This window comes from Cryptomeria japonica, chromosome 4 (assembly GCF_030272615.1).
Source record: "Cryptomeria japonica chromosome 4, Sugi_1.0, whole genome shotgun sequence".
Lineage (NCBI taxonomy): Eukaryota > Viridiplantae > Streptophyta > Pinopsida > Cupressales > Cupressaceae > Cryptomeria > Cryptomeria japonica.
The window spans coordinates 72,761,212-72,777,056 of NC_081408.1; the positions used below are offsets into that span (position 1 = coordinate 72,761,212).

General features: G+C 34.3%; 1 protein-coding gene across 1 annotated transcript; it reads left to right on the forward strand.

Annotated features, from left to right (window-relative positions):
• The first annotated feature begins 1,239 nt into the window (after nucleotides 1-1,239).
• LOC131077897 (disease resistance protein L6-like) lies at nucleotides 1,240-3,748 on the forward strand. Its single transcript, XM_059218832.1, has 5 exons — nucleotides 1,240-1,294; nucleotides 1,538-2,550; nucleotides 2,708-2,986; nucleotides 3,077-3,313; nucleotides 3,542-3,748. Exons 1-5 carry the CDS (start codon nucleotides 1,240-1,242, stop codon nucleotides 3,746-3,748), a joined length of 1,791 nt encoding a protein of 596 aa, XP_059074815.1.
• The last annotated feature ends 12,097 nt before the right edge of the window (nucleotides 3,749-15,845 follow it).

Consider the following 15,845-nt stretch of genomic DNA (forward strand, 5'->3'; position numbering starts at 1 on the left):
AGAATGATTTTTAAAAGGGGAGGAAAAAGACTAGGTATATTTACATGGGAAGAAGACTCGTAGATATTTACAAAGGAAGAGAGGTCTTACAAATTTCAAACTAAGAGGGAATATTTGTCGTGTAAAGAAGAGGGAGACTTACATGGCCTATTATAAATCCTATTCTAGTAAGACTAAGGTAAAAAACATTCGTGTATGTCACTTTTTAGTTAGTCATCTTCTCCTTCTCATCTTATGTATTACAAAATTATGTATTTTTAAATATATTTTCTTATTTTTTTCATTATCATAATTATCATCACTTCTAGCTAAAAGTTTGGAGTTTGCAAATTTTGTGCAAATTCTTCTTAAATAATCTTAAATTCGTTGTTCTTTTATTTATTTTTTCAAATCATTTTTTCTACTTGATCTTTGGCCATTTTAGCGAGATCAAATAATTATACAAATGCGTTCTCTTAGTCTAGTGTATCTTAATTAATCTATAGATGATTTTTTTCTTGATGTTTGTAATTATATGAAGTCAAACATTTTAATGAGAAATCATGAAGGTAAAATATATTCCTTGGTGTTGCTCCAACTTAATTTCTCCCTTGAAATCAATTGGAACTTGTGACATAATGGCTCTTTTATTTTATTTTTGAAGGTTCTCTACTAGTATAGCCTTATTCTTCTTACAAAACTTGTTTCTACTATATTTTATGGACTTTATTTTTTATAATTGATTATTGATTGTAGTAATTTTAGATTGCAAAGTATGTGTTTCTATGCCATGGTCATGGAGTAAGATTAATATTTATGATAAAAATATCTTAGTTTCTTTATTGTATTCAAAGGTGTCAAAATTTAAGATATGTAAATGAAAACAGACTCTAGACTTATACCACACCCTAATCTTAGTATCCCTCCATCTCATATAATGTGAAGGGATTTGTTCCTACTACCATTTAATTTAATATCTGGACCAACAACTTCTTTGGATATACATTTGTGGAGTTATTTTTTTAATTGGAACCTTTCTTGATAGTCTCTAATCTTTTCGACTCTATTTCATATGTTTACGGTTTTTTAAATTTCTCTAAATGCGTGTTCTTAAAATCTTCAGATTGTAAAGTCTATTTTTCTTTGTGAATATGATTTATTTTTAAGAAATTAAGATAAAGTAAAATTTATTTATTTTTCTTCTACTCCGATGTGATTGATCCATTATTATGAATATTCCATATTCTAAGATGTTTTATAATGACCTCAATGATTACAAAGCCTAGTAATATGAGGTTAAAAGCCCTAGTAAATGGTACATTATAAGATGCCCCTTTTGTGTTTAAGTGAAACATTAAAAGAATTTCTACTTGCAACAAATAATTAAGGCTTATTTTAGATTGAGTCAAGCCAGTAATATTCTGAAATTAAAAAATTCCATTGGACTGTCCCATTGCTATTTTTCAATATTAAACATATAATATTTCGTGTGATCGATAATCCCATTTTGCTTCAGCATCGTTTATGTTCTTACAATTTTTGTTTTTGTTTCTTATAGTTGGAATTGAAGATCAGGTACAAGAAGTAAAGGAGTGGCTGCAAAAGGAGACAACAGATGAGCCATTGAGGCTTGCTATAATTCATGGCTTTGGTGGAATTGGAAAGACAATTCTTGCCACTGCTGTTTATTCAAAATTAAATCTGGACCGCTACATCCATACCAGAGTTGTAATGGACACAGATCCTCACAGAAATGACATAAAAAAGATGCAGGAGCAGATTTTAGAGGATGCCTTCCCCAAGTACAACAATGGAAAACGAATAGATTTGAGAAATACAAAACAAGGTAAGGAGCATTTAGAAAGAGCTTTTCGAGAAGAGAAGAACCATGTCTTTCTCTTTATTGACAATGCTCTGCGAAACAAAGACCTCAGAGAGCTTTTGCCAGAAGACTTGGAGGGCCTTGGCAAGCATATCAGACTTCTTTTGACAACGAGAGACTTGGCTGCTACAAATATGTTTAATAAAAGTCTGTCTCATGAACATCGTGTCAAACCTCTCCAGGAAAGCGATGCGAAGAAAATTCTGTGCAAAGAAACTAAGAATCTTGATCGTATCAGAAATGATGTTGACAGGATCTTGAAGATATGCGGCGGGGTTCCTCTGGTTCTAAAGATTGTTAGTGCTCATTTGAAAAATCAGGGATACAAGGCCGACAAATGTAGGGAGATACTGAATGCTATGGAGAGAGGGGAAGCAATTACAGAAGACTTGAAGGATCTGAGCGAGTGTATGGTGGATTTTGTATTCAAAAAGTTTGGCCCACTCACCCAAGAAGCATTTTTAGACATATGCTGCTTCTTTTATGGTATGAATCGTAGACATGTGGAGTACTCTGTTGGATCGCTGGCACTCAAAACACTTGAAGACGCAGCGTTGATCGCATTTAAGGTGGTGGGGAATACGCAGAGCGTAGTTGTTGATGATGTGATCCTAGCAATAGGGAAAAACATGGGACGATCCACCAGAATCAAGGATATTGAATCTTTTAAAGACGCTGTAGAGGAAAAGGTATTCTTATCTCTTCATAAACAAATATATTTTTTAACGTCACCTGTTAATTTTCACACAAAATGATACTATATAAACTAAGGACGTCCCTTTTTAACTATGGACTGTACCCTCATCCTATTTTGTTTTTTTGTGGTACTGGTTATACATTTTTCAGAGGCTTGGGGAAATCAAAGGAATTCAATTCTGTTTCGGTAAAGGTCATTCTTCTTACGTCTTCGGAAAAGCACACTTAGATTCAATGAGAAAATCATTGCGAGTTTTCATGTTGGGACCGAACATCAGTGTGAAATCTACAAGTGACATGAAATTTCCAGAATTGAGATTTCTTCACTTAGATGAAGATATTCCTTGCTTGCCTTTTCATTTAGAGGACCTCGATAAATTGGCAGTATACCACGGTCCTCTCCTGAAAGAGGGTGTTAGCATTTACAAGGTAAGTCGTTATATTTCATAGCTTTGTGTAGTTTAGTTGCATGTCAGATTTTAGAGAATGTCTTCACTGTAACAGAAAAATTGCATGCAGTTACCAAAGAGTTTACTCTCGGTCACAGCGACAGCCATTGCAAATGCCATTGACAATTTAGAAAGGACAAATGGGGAGCAATCAAAGCCATTGCAAGTGCCTCCAAACTCTCCTCTTGAAGAATTAAATTTAGTCAGATTATGGAAGATGAAGACTCTACCAGAAGGATTTCAGAATTTCACTGCATTGAAAATTCTGAGTTTAGACACATGGGATAATATGGAGGAGTTGCCTGTGGTAATATGTGAATTACCTCGGTTGAGTACACTCACTCTGGGGTACTGAGACAAGTTGAATTGTCTTCCACCATCATTTGGAAAACTTATAACTTTAGAGTATCTGGCGCTGAACGGTTGTTCCAAACTGAAAGAACTGCCTCCCACCATTGTGGAACTCAAGAATCTACGATGTTTAAATCTACAAGCCTGTTCTTCTTTGATGAAATTGCCTTCCACTTTTGGGAAGCTCACAGCCCTAGAAAGTTTAAGTCTGAAGGCATGTTCTTCCTTAAGAGAACTACCAGCTGGATTTGAAAAACTCGCGGAATTAAAATGTTTGAATGTCCAATTTTGTCCAAAACTGAGGCGCGATTTCCCTAACGCGGCTAGTCATCTGCGAATTGTCGCTGATGAGGAGGAAACTCAAAGTGAGGAAGAAGAAGATTGGAATTGATGACTCACTATATTTTTTCTAGGGAAAAATATATAATGAGTACTTTTCAAAATAGACATCTGATTTAATGAGTTGTTTGGATATGTTGTAATGAATGACTTGGGATTTGATTATGTTATGTGAGATTGTGGAGTTTGATAATTCTGAAATACATATTATTGTTTAATATTTCAATATTCAAAGGGGTTCTTTGTGAAATGTATAGAAGTTTGTAAGGTTTTTTTTATTGAGCGGTTTTGTTTTAAGGATTTTAATATCTTCATTCAACTACAAATTGATCTTTTAGAAGAGATTAGGTTCATTCTTATAGAAGGTATTATAAAATATTTCATTTCATTAGTTGAGTGAATTAGGATTAATTGTGCATTCATGATTGAATATTTTATTAATTATATGCATGAAATTTAAGATTACTTTAATTGAAATAAAATTATATTTAGAAAGATAGAAACTCTAGAATAAATTATGAAAATATTTTTTATGATAACTTGAAATCTTAGTCTAAATTATTAGTGGTTTGTGAAAATACAGTGTGGTAGGTGTATAGTGTGTACATGTCTAGTGATAACTCAAGTGTTCTAATTACCTTGACTAGTATTAAGTGATTAGAAGTTGGGTATCCTTGCCATGGATGGTAAAACTTGGTATCATATTCTACTAGTTCATTTCCTCACATAGGAGGTCATTTTTTCTTAAGAAATATTTAGACAAAGGTTTTTTCTCAAGTCTCAATAGATTCAAACTACTTTACACAAGGCTTTAATACTCTTATGACTAAAAAGTCTATATAATGTTTATGTATTCTTCTCTTTATTTACATTACTAGAGATATGATATTTTGTGATAAAAATATGTGTGGACTATTTTGTAGCATGCATGCTAGTACCACCTAGTGAATTTTTATGCTTTGCAGGTGATATAGTTTACCTTTAATGTTACGTGAGATAGATATTTAACTACAAACATGATAAATGGATCTTAACATGTAATATGTAGAGAATCATGTATTATCTTGTATGCGTTTGTTACTATGTTCTTTATATCAAGGGTGCTACCACAATAGTATGTCCCACTTATGGAACATCCTTTTTTTTTTTACCTACAATGACATATTGTTAAAAAAATTATGATTTAAGAGTTAAGGAGTTCCATCTAAAGGTGTTTACTTTAAGAAGGTTATACCAAACCCTCTTAGATCAAACCCCTTTGCATAGTAGAACCTCTTAGCCTAATCAAACATCAATGACATATCCTCTACATATATAAAAATGGTAACAAAAAACTATTTTTTTTATAACCTTTCTGGGTACCAAACAAATTCATTTGAGGTTCATCTATTGTGTTGTATGTGTTTTGCACTATGTTCTTTATATTATATATGGTTCCTGATGGCTACACTTATACAAAGATTTTGAAGTACTATTAATTAAGTTAGTATATTGTGTTGTGGTGTTCTTCTTGGTTAACTAAATAAAAGTTTAGATATATATATTGATCCTAGGAGCATTTGCATTACTAATAATTATCTTTAATTATTTTTCTTATATTTATCATGGTTGACCTAGAAGAAAATGTCTGTAATGAGTACATAAATAGAATGAAGCCTACAAGGATGAGGAGATACAAAAATCCAAGTCCTCTAATAGCATTCATATTCCCACCGCTACATTTTGGCATATTTAGTTTAATCCCTTATTGCAAAAATATTCCTATTAACACCTCTACACCACTCTCAAGTGATTCAATCTATAAAAATCAATCTATTATTGGAGTTATGCAATGCTATAGAGTTGACTAAAATTGAGATAATGTATATTGTAGGTGGTACGAATTGATTGAACAAGTAAAGAAAATGTTGACAATATTTTACTGTTTGATCTCTGAATAGATTGTCTTAGTGCTTTCTATCCTTGAAGGACAAAGAGACCTAAAGAACTAAGGCCTCTAATAATGTCAGGTCTGCCCACCCCATAGTGTTAGAATATTTTGATGAGTACCATGAAGTGCAAATTTGTTTCCTATGAAACATTTATACTACTCTAAGATGACATATTTTGTAAGAATGCACTCATTATTGGTATGGTTAAATGGTCTAGAGTGGACCAAAGTTGAGATAGTATGTTGCAGAGGGACTCAATATACACCTACAAGTACGATATGTGAAAAAAAACTTGTAGCCATTCAAATGGAAATTTCGACATAACCCAATTGATAAATCAAGAAAATAAATACTTATAATCTATATGCAAAGAATAGTCAACATACCCATCAAAATGTGAGACAAGACATACCTTGCAGAAAAATTCATAAGGAAAAAACCTAGCCTCCACAAGCATCCATCCACCATGTATTAATTAGCAATGAAAGATTAAAATGCATTCATGAAAGCCTTTGAATGTTAGCAAATGCACACTCAAATGAGACATTGTAGGTGATTGAAGGTTTTGTCATTGATGGCAACCTTACAATCCTATGACACTAGCAAGGCAATCCACCGGCACCAGCAAAGTCAAATTCTACAATGACACATAGACCACCGGCACCGACAGTGAAAGGAAGCATACCAACACAGAAGCCGACATGAATTTTGTTGATAATATATTTTGTTTATTACTGTAAAATCATTGTAAGCCGACTTGGCAAGTTGTAAAATGACTCTTATATAAGAGAGTTCATTGTAGAACATGGTAACGATTTTATGTAAGGATGGAGGAATGCAATTAGGCAAAATAAGGCAGACCTATTATGCAAATTATAGGTTAAGGGTTTATGTATGAAGTAGAGCTATAAACCAGTACTTGATCTGGTATAGTAGATGCTATTTTGAAGCAGTACAACACATTGGATTTATATAATCCATTTTGTAAGTTAGTGAGACTTCCCATTTTGTAATTGAGCAGTGAGCTCTAGGCACTTGGCCTTCTTGCATGTGCAGGCCCCTCTTGTAGCAGTAATATTCTCTTATTGGCCAGTAAGTGAATATTGTGGGTCACAAATCCCACCAAGGTTTTTTCCACATCGGGTTTCCTCATTAAACTACTGTGTTATGGTGTGATTTTCATGTGGTTGCTTTTATCTCTGTTTATTGCATTACTTTCTGTTTACCGGTATACAATATTAATATGCTCTACATCTTTTAAGTCAAGAAAATCTAATAATCGATTAGATATTGATTACCCCCCCCCCCCTCTCAGTATCTGTGGGAATCCTAACAATCGGTATCAGAGCTTGGTCTTCTATTTTCATAAGCCTAATAGCTTGAGGAAGATCTTGACATCGGTAGAGATGGAAAACTTGATGAAGCAATTAGAAGGAGCTCTCTCAGACCATGATACATAAAAGTTAAAAAATATGAAACTTGAAGATGATCTAAAGGATACACAGGAAATTATTCAAGCACTTCAAGAAAATTTAACCATTGCAAGAAACAAGAGAAGAGAACTTTGTGAAAAGATGTAAAATGAGAATGATGAAAAGGAAACTCTTAGTGATCTAGTAAGCAAGCTAAAACAAGAAAACATGACAATAAAAAATGAGATGCAAGATATGACTATGAGATTTTGTAAGGAAATTGAAGATAGAAAGAAGAACGAAGAAGATTTGACTAGAAGACTAAGTGATGCTGCAAATGAGAACACAAGACTTAGCTATGAAAATGATTTGTTGAAGACAGATCTAATGCATACATAGAATGACTCCAATGAACTTATCAGGCAGAAAGAAATCTTAGAAAGAGAATTGGATACTGCAAATCAGCACAAAGAAAAATTCAAGAAAAGCTCAGAAGAACTTGGTGACTTATTGAAGAATCAGAAACCTAATGGTGACACTTGTGAACTTGGCTTTGAAGTTGGAGAAAGCTCCAGTACTGCAAACACACAGGATCATGGCAAACCGATAAGACAACCTACTGCTTATAAATTCAATGGAAAATGCTTTAACTGTAATAAGTATGGTCATAGAGAAAATCAATGTAGATCTAGAAATTGTCAGAATACCAATACACCCACCGATCAATGTTCAAAATGCAACAAAGTTGGTCATAACTCTGAAAATTATAGAATGAATGTAAGATGTTATGTTTGTGGAAGGTTTGGACACTTATCTAATCAATGCAGAACACAAACTGACATAGGATATGGGAAAGCCATTCAGAAAAACAATGTGACTTGTTATGCCTGTAACAAGATTGGACATATTGCTAGATTTTGTAGAAGCAAGTCCTCACCAGTAAACAACAAAGGTCCTAGTTTGAAAGGAAAAGAAAAAGTTAAAGAAGTTAAGCATGAATTTTCAAAACAATGGATCAGCAAATCCGAACTGAATGTTGACAGGAATACTCCTCCACCGATAGAACAGAGTAGTACTCCACCGATAGGAGACTCTTCATCCAACTGAAGAAAATTCCCTTGAGGGTTTGGCAATCAAATGTGAAACATGCTATTATTCCCTTGGTTGATGGTAAGAAGTTGAAATTACTTTTATACTGGTAGATAAAGTTAAGTGATTACTTAATCGGCAAGCATTAAATGTGGTATTCAACAAATTAACATTATAAATCAGTGTTTTTGGCTCCATTTTACTTCACTAAGCATTCAAACATTCGAATAGCATGAAAATTCGAGAGCAAAGGCATTTCAAGCAAAGAAGCAAAGCAATTCAGCAATCAATCATTCCTAAGGCAGAGAAAGTTTTTGTAGAAGACCCTAGAATGTACATTCATTGCCACATAGAAGAATTAGGTGATTTGGAAATTAAGAACATGTACAAGACTATAATTTGTGATGGTTTTAGTAATTTAAAACTTGAACACAAAGCAATTGAAACCTTAGGATTCACTGAAATTCTCAGCATTCCGAATTTCCCTAAAGAAGTTATAAGGATAGTATTGAGCAGGGTACATGGTGCATTTTTCTGGTTAGATTCAATTCACAAAATTACTAAGGAGGTAGTAAATTTTTTAACAAGGTTACCCTCAACCGGTAATAGACTTGATAAGACAAAGAAGGTCTCAAATGACCTAGTGATGAACTTAACAGGTGCAACATCCGATAAAAGGTCTTTAAGAGTGAATGATGTAACTGACATCAATGTCAGATTCATTAGCATGATTCTAGGCTACAAAACAACACATGCAAAAAAATTAAATTCAGTTTCTAGTTTATGCATAAAGAGTGCTTATGACATGATCAAGGATAATGCAAAAATAGATGTGTGTGAATGGTTGAAGGATGAGCTGATTCATAATCTTGGAAAGATCAAGAAGGACAAAAAGGGGACATTTAGATTTGGTAACCTACTTGTCTATTTAATGTTGTACATAACAAAGCAGGTGCCTGGTATCGGTAACAAGAATTTTGGTTTTGACATACTGGTAGGCAAACAACTGTCTGATTTACTAAATAACATGGGTGAAAATAGAGAAAAGAATATAAATGAATACTTTCAAGCATTGAAGGCCCGGATGAACACTAGAATCAGAGTATCACAAGCAATTGTAAATAAATATAAGGATGAAATATGTTTTGTCATTAAGAAGGATGAGATTTGGATGGAGATAGTTATCCCAAGAACAATTTGGGTTACTGAGATGGGTTATGAAACTGATGATCATATAATTGAAACGTATGCAAAAGCCCTTCTGGAAGCACCCAAGGAACCTGAAGAAGAGGTATTTGGTAGTGCTGAAACTATTGAGAATCAAATCCAATCTAAGAAAAGAGTAAAGAAGGTAGAAGCAATAACAAGAAGAGGATCTAGGCAGACTAAGGCTATCAAAGAAGATGTACTTAAACAAATCGGTATCACTGAAGATGAGTTAGAAGCACTACAACCAGAAACTCACCTTTCATCAGTAGCAACTTCTTTAGAAAGTGATATGCTAGCTGCATTTAAAAGAGTTGTAAGGAAAAGAGAACCTTCACTAGTATCTACACCTTTTCCTAGAAGAACCAGACAAAAACAACAGGCAGTAAGGCCCCCGACTAAGAAAATAACTCCTAAGAAGAAAAAGTTAACACCAAAGAAAATGACTCAACAAAATATTGCTCCAATTGACAAAATTTTAGATGAAATAACAAAGGAAGGAAAGCTAAAGAATATCAACAAATTATATGATTCACTATCAGTTGATGACAAGGAAAAAGTTGAAAACAGTGTAATTTTGCACTTGGACATTTACAAGAAATTCTTGATTCAAGTTGTGGATGAATTATCAGCAGAACTGTTTAAGAGACTTGAAGGTAGAAGGCAAGGTGTTGTAGAGCTTGATAAGAAAATTAAAGTTGAAAAACTACTTGTTGTTTATCCTATAAACTCACCAAAGGAGATAGATGATCTGATTATAGAGGCTAATTGGTTAGTATTCTCAACTGCACACCAGCATATAGCACTTATGGTTGGTAGAGTAAATGAGGTTGCAGAGGAAACTACAAATGCATGGGACATATTCCTTGTTGAGAAGAAAAAGCAGGAAGAATATAGAAATCCCAAACCTATCAAAGTATACCAGAAAGATAAGGATAAAGGAAAAGGCAAGGTTGGTGGACCACCGAGCATAAAAATAATAGATAATCTACCCCCACCACCTTTGGATACTCCACCGGTAGTAACTACTGAAGATCAACCGGCTAATGAGAGTATGTATATACCACAAGAGGACACAAATCCCAATTCTGAGGTACTATACATAGTTGACATTGATACTTGGAAAGTTAACATTGTGGTAGATAAGGACACAACTGGAAAGATAGATATGGCTAGTGAGGCACTGATAATAGATAACACAAAAGGTAAACCGACAAATGATAAAGAGAAACCGACAGAGCAATAGGCTGATCAACAGACAGAACAACAAGCAGAGCAATAGGCTCCATCACAAAAATAGGTTAATACAGAGTCAGTGCCACTAGCAACAGCTGAGCAAGACAAACCTTTGCTTAAAGAAATGGAAACACAGACTGACCTACCAGAGGTCACCATAAGCAAAGAAACTGCTCCCACTAGTAGAATACAGAGTGTTGGCTCCTCAATTGCAGGATTCAAATCAACTAATGTAACAGAAGTTCTTTTGGATTCCATAAAGAAAATAACAGATTGTAGCTCACAAGCATACAAGGCTATAGATGACACAATTCCTATTTTGAAAATGATAGCTCCGAAATGTAATGTAGATAATAAGGATTCTTTGAGTCAACTTGACACTTTGTCTAAGTATATTACTGACAACACTGTGACAGTTGAACAAATAAAAGAGGAAGCATTCAAGGAGAGATTAGAGAAGGAAAAACACAAATTCTTTGAGGAAGACATAAAGAAGTGTACAAGGTAGTTTGACACACTTCTACTAGAATTATGTAGTACATTGAAGGAATTCAAAACTTTGTACATAGACACTTTTAAAACTAACTTTTTGTCAGTTGATATAGACAGAAAGATCAGCAAGATACAAGAGGAAATAAATCAACTAGCTGATAATTTCATTAATTCATCTGATTCATTATCAATTTTTGAGCAAAAGATAATAGGTTTTGAGGAAGAACTATTAAAGCTAGAAAGAGAAAAGGAAAGAATAAAAAGTAAGGCTAAGGATCTTAAATGGAGACTAAGTCCAAAACTAGACTACCTCGCATCTTTAAGGAAAGAGATATTTGATGCTTTGGTTCAAGGACAAAAAACACCAGCAAAGCAAATGCAACACCTCACCAGTATAGTTTAGAGGACAGAGGCAGCAATAAAAGATAGCAAAAAGCTTCTTGAAATCTTGAATTTAGTTTTGGCGGATCTTTTTCAGATTGTAACCAACCGGTTACAAGGGTGAAGCAAGAAACCACACTCTATTGACACTTTGACAACCCTTTTCATTGATGCCAAAGGGGGAGTAGTGGTATGAGAAAAATCCAATAACTTAGGGATCATCTACTCAGGGGGAGCACTCAAGTTTTGGTAAAATATTTGGACTTCAATTTTTGGATACACTTTTGAATTTTTCTCATGAGTGTTGCCATCAATGCCAAAGGGGGAGATTGTTGGCAAATGCACACTCCAATGAGACATTGTAGGTGTTTGAAGGGTTTGTCATTGATGGCAAACTTACAATCCTATGACACCGACAAGGCAATCCATCGACACCAGCAAAGCCAGATTCTACACCGGCACATAGACCACCGGCACCGACAGTGAAAGGAAGCATACTGGCACAGAAGCTGACAGGAATTTTGTTGATAATATATTTTGTTTATTATTGTAAAATCATTGTAAGCCGACTTGGCAAGTTGTAAAATGATTCTTATATAAGAGAGTTCATTGTAGAACATGGTAATGATTTTATGTAAGCATGGAGGAATGTAATTAGGTGAAAGAAGGTAGACCTATTATGCGAATTATAGGTTAAGGGTTTATGTATGAAGCAGAGCTATAAACCGGTACTAGATCTGGCATAGTAGATGCTATTTTGAAGTAGTACAACACATTGGATTTATATAATCCATTTTGTAAGTCAGTGAGACTTCCCATTTTGTAATTGAGTAGTGAGCTCTAGGCACTTGGCCTTCCTGCATGTGCAGGCCCCTCTTGTAGCAAAAATATTCTCTTATTGGCCAGTAAGTGAATATTAGGGGTCACAAATCCCACTAAGGTTTTTCCCACACCAAGTTTCCTCATTAAACTACTGTGTTATGGTGTGTTTTTCATGTGGTTGCTTTTATCTCTGTTTATTGCATTACTTTCTGTTTACCGGTATACAATATTAATATGCTCTACATGTTTTAAGTCAAGAAAATCTAATAACCGGTTAGATATTGATTCACCCTCGCTCTCAGTATCTATGGGAATCCTAACATTGAACCCCAACCATCAATAGGAAATCCATGTGAACAAGCATGTAACCATGCATCCAACACCATGCTTACACTATTCACAACTGCTAAGTTGGCTAACCCAAACAACTTCCTTTATGATTGCTTATAAAGTCAAGCTCCAACAAACCCACCAAGTGGTATTATATCATAACCATCTGCTAAAACCATTGGCTACCTACCCATTGACCCCACATCTAATATTAGGTACTAAGTTAATACTTTATTAAATTACATTCCCTAATATTAATAAATATAATATAATATCCCAATGTTACAATACAACTCATCAAGTGGCCTTCATAATATTCCCAAAGAATATTTACATGTTGCATGTCCATGTAGAATCTACATAATACATAAAATATCACAATTATAAACATTATTATGCAAGGTGTACAAATCCTATTTTCCCAACATTCTCCCACATGTTCTATACATTGCATAAAGGGCAACAAGTAACCATAAAAATGAACAAGGAAAAAATCCATCTAGGCACATATACCATATGGAATGAAAGTGCTCCATGTGCTCCATGTGCTCCATCAAGATACTTGCAACAAGAAATAAAGTGATTGGCATCTCATACATGAATGCTCTCACCCTCCACCATACCACTGCCACTACACATAGATACAAGGCCACTTAAAGAGAAAGACACATAATATGTCACAACAATGCATAAGTCACTAATATCCCAAACAAAAAAGCTCAATCCAAAAGGTGTCAAATGCATCAATAACTGTCAATAACCAATAACCATAGCTGAAATAGCTCTCACAACAAGTGCTAACACATCCAAATATCCATACCTCCAAGGTATACAAAACATATCTACTGAATCTCATATCATCAACATATACAACCCACAACATGCAACCATAAGCTCCAATTGCAATACGTATCACATATACACCTAGTAACTCCCACAACATAGGTAATGCCAAGTCTAAAATGAATCTACACTAATAGAATAATTGAAAAAGTGCAACCAACCATAACCATGTAGTATCAAGGAACATCCATAATGTTTTTTATAGCATGTAAACTAATAAACTATAGGTACAACTCTCCTCACTAGTCTGCATAACTCTCCCAAGTTCTTCATGACCAACAATGAAAAGAGATAAAGGAACCTCCATGTCATGTACCACATGACAATACGTGCACACAAACTAGTGATAACATAGCTCCAAACAACCTCAAATCCAATGTAACCCAAAATCAAATATCTAGGAAGCTAACCAATACCAACGAGAGAAGCTACAAATCAAAACTTGTAGTGTGTAATTCTATATATAACTCTAAACACCAACTGTGTCAAGTATGATCAACTCCATAAAACCCCAAATAAGAAACCATAGCAACACCCAAACTTTCTAAGTCTCTTAGAACAAAAAAAATTATATTTAATGTAATCGACATGCATGTAAGCCTTTTATAATCAATAAGATCAAACCAATGCCATTCCCAATCCTAGAGAAAAAGCCTAATAAACCATCTCTTAAAATCAACATCAATGAATTCCATCATAATAACATCTCAAATGAAAAAGGAAATATCCAATGCCAAACATCTCTCAAGATGAATCCTCTAAAACAAACCAATTATCCATAACTCAAATCCATATTTATGAAAGACAAGCATAAACATAATGTACTTTAAAGGAACAATAGGTAATACCTCTCTAGTAGTAAATTTCCAAGTAGACCAATGTTTGAGAATGAGAATGCTTAGCAAGCTATTCAAGTCATCATGACTCACACTAAGAATAATATCATCTCAAGTCCATACCAAATGAATTGCCCTTAGTCTTCCTACTAAAACCATCAACCATCTCAATACATGTCTCTAATCACAAGAGAATAATAAGATGACCTAGATGTCTCCATGTATCCATGAGCACCTGCAACCAATTAATCCATTTCAATCTCCAAATTCAATATAGCACCATCATAGGGTCATAATTGGTTAAGTTGGTGTCCTATCATTGTGGGTTTGTGTTATTTTCCCCTTGTTCCTTCTCCATTTGACTCCTGTTGAGGGGGACTCAACTCCTTTAGAGGTGAGGCTTGTTCGTATGTCCATGGTTTGTGGTTGGTTCCTTGTACTATTTTCTTCCTCTTCTTCTAGTATTATTAAGAAGGCGGTGTTCCCTATGGAGGTAGTGACATGTTGTGGGGAAGAGATTGAAAGTTGTGGTATGGTGATTGATCTTGGCTTTGACTACTTTGATATGGGGAAGGTTCGAGTATGGCCTCTCTATTTTTTGGATTATTTCCCTATGGCTCCTATTGAGGTGAGATCCTCTTCTATTGAGGTGGAGAGGAGTTTTTTAGGAGAGGTAGAGTTTTGCTATCTAGAGGCTTTGGTTGCTTGGTGTAGGATGATTTTGGGTTTCATGGTTAAAACCTTTGTGAAAAGGTTATGGGAGCCTTGCAAAACCATTCATTCTTGTGTTTCTATTGTTTAATGGATTAGGTCTTATGGGTAGCTTTGCCAGTTATTGATTTCCCTGCTAATGTTTAGATGTTGGTTGGTTGTTGTTAGTCTTTGATTGTATCTCTCTCTGCAACATTCTTCTTGTTGGTTATGGATTCACATTAAGTCTAAAGGATTTTAGGTCCCTTCAAAAGATTTTGTAAGGGATTTTAGCTCCCCTCAAAACCTATTTGATCCCTAATTAAAAATATAGCACCATCATGAAGTAATGAAGAAGATGATAATGAACTCAATATAAACATAAACATCCAAATCAATAAGAAAGCTCCAACTATAGAATCAAGAACATAAAAATGACAAAATGATCAAATGATCCTCTCCTAGAAGATAATATAATCCATATGAACGTATATCAAACAACTATAACATGCCACAACTCTGAACTAATATCAAGAGAGTACCATAACCTAGTAGATATCATCCTATCAAATAAGGATATCATGTCAATCTAAAACATAAAACACACCTCAAAAAAAGACTCAAAGAGTCATCCATGGCTCCAATATGTCAACCATCTCTAAATATCATGAATATCACCATCTCCTACTATCGTACCTACAAATGTGAGAGAACCTTTTGTAGCAATAGAATTTAAGGAATCCTCTTACGTATACACACAAAGATGATCATCCATCATCCAATGGTGAATACACATCACTCCCACAATCTTCCATTGAATAATGATATCAGTCTCTCTATAATATAGTTTTAAATATCTCCTAAATGAAGATCATGTAGAT

What these genes read in the sequence shown, in the direction of transcription:
- LOC131077897 (XM_059218832.1), top strand. Translation starts at nt 1,240, where the DNA reads ATGACCTCAATGATTACAAAGCCTAGTAATATGAGGTTAAAAGCCCTA. An exon ending in GTTAAAAGCCCTAGTAAATG is followed by an intron (nt 1,295 to 1,537) that starts GTACATTATAAG and finishes TGTTTCTTATAG; the next exon opens with TTGGAATTGAAGATCAGGTA. An exon ending in AAGACGCTGTAGAGGAAAAG is followed by an intron (nt 2,551 to 2,707) that starts GTATTCTTATCT and finishes TACATTTTTCAG; the next exon opens with AGGCTTGGGGAAATCAAAGG.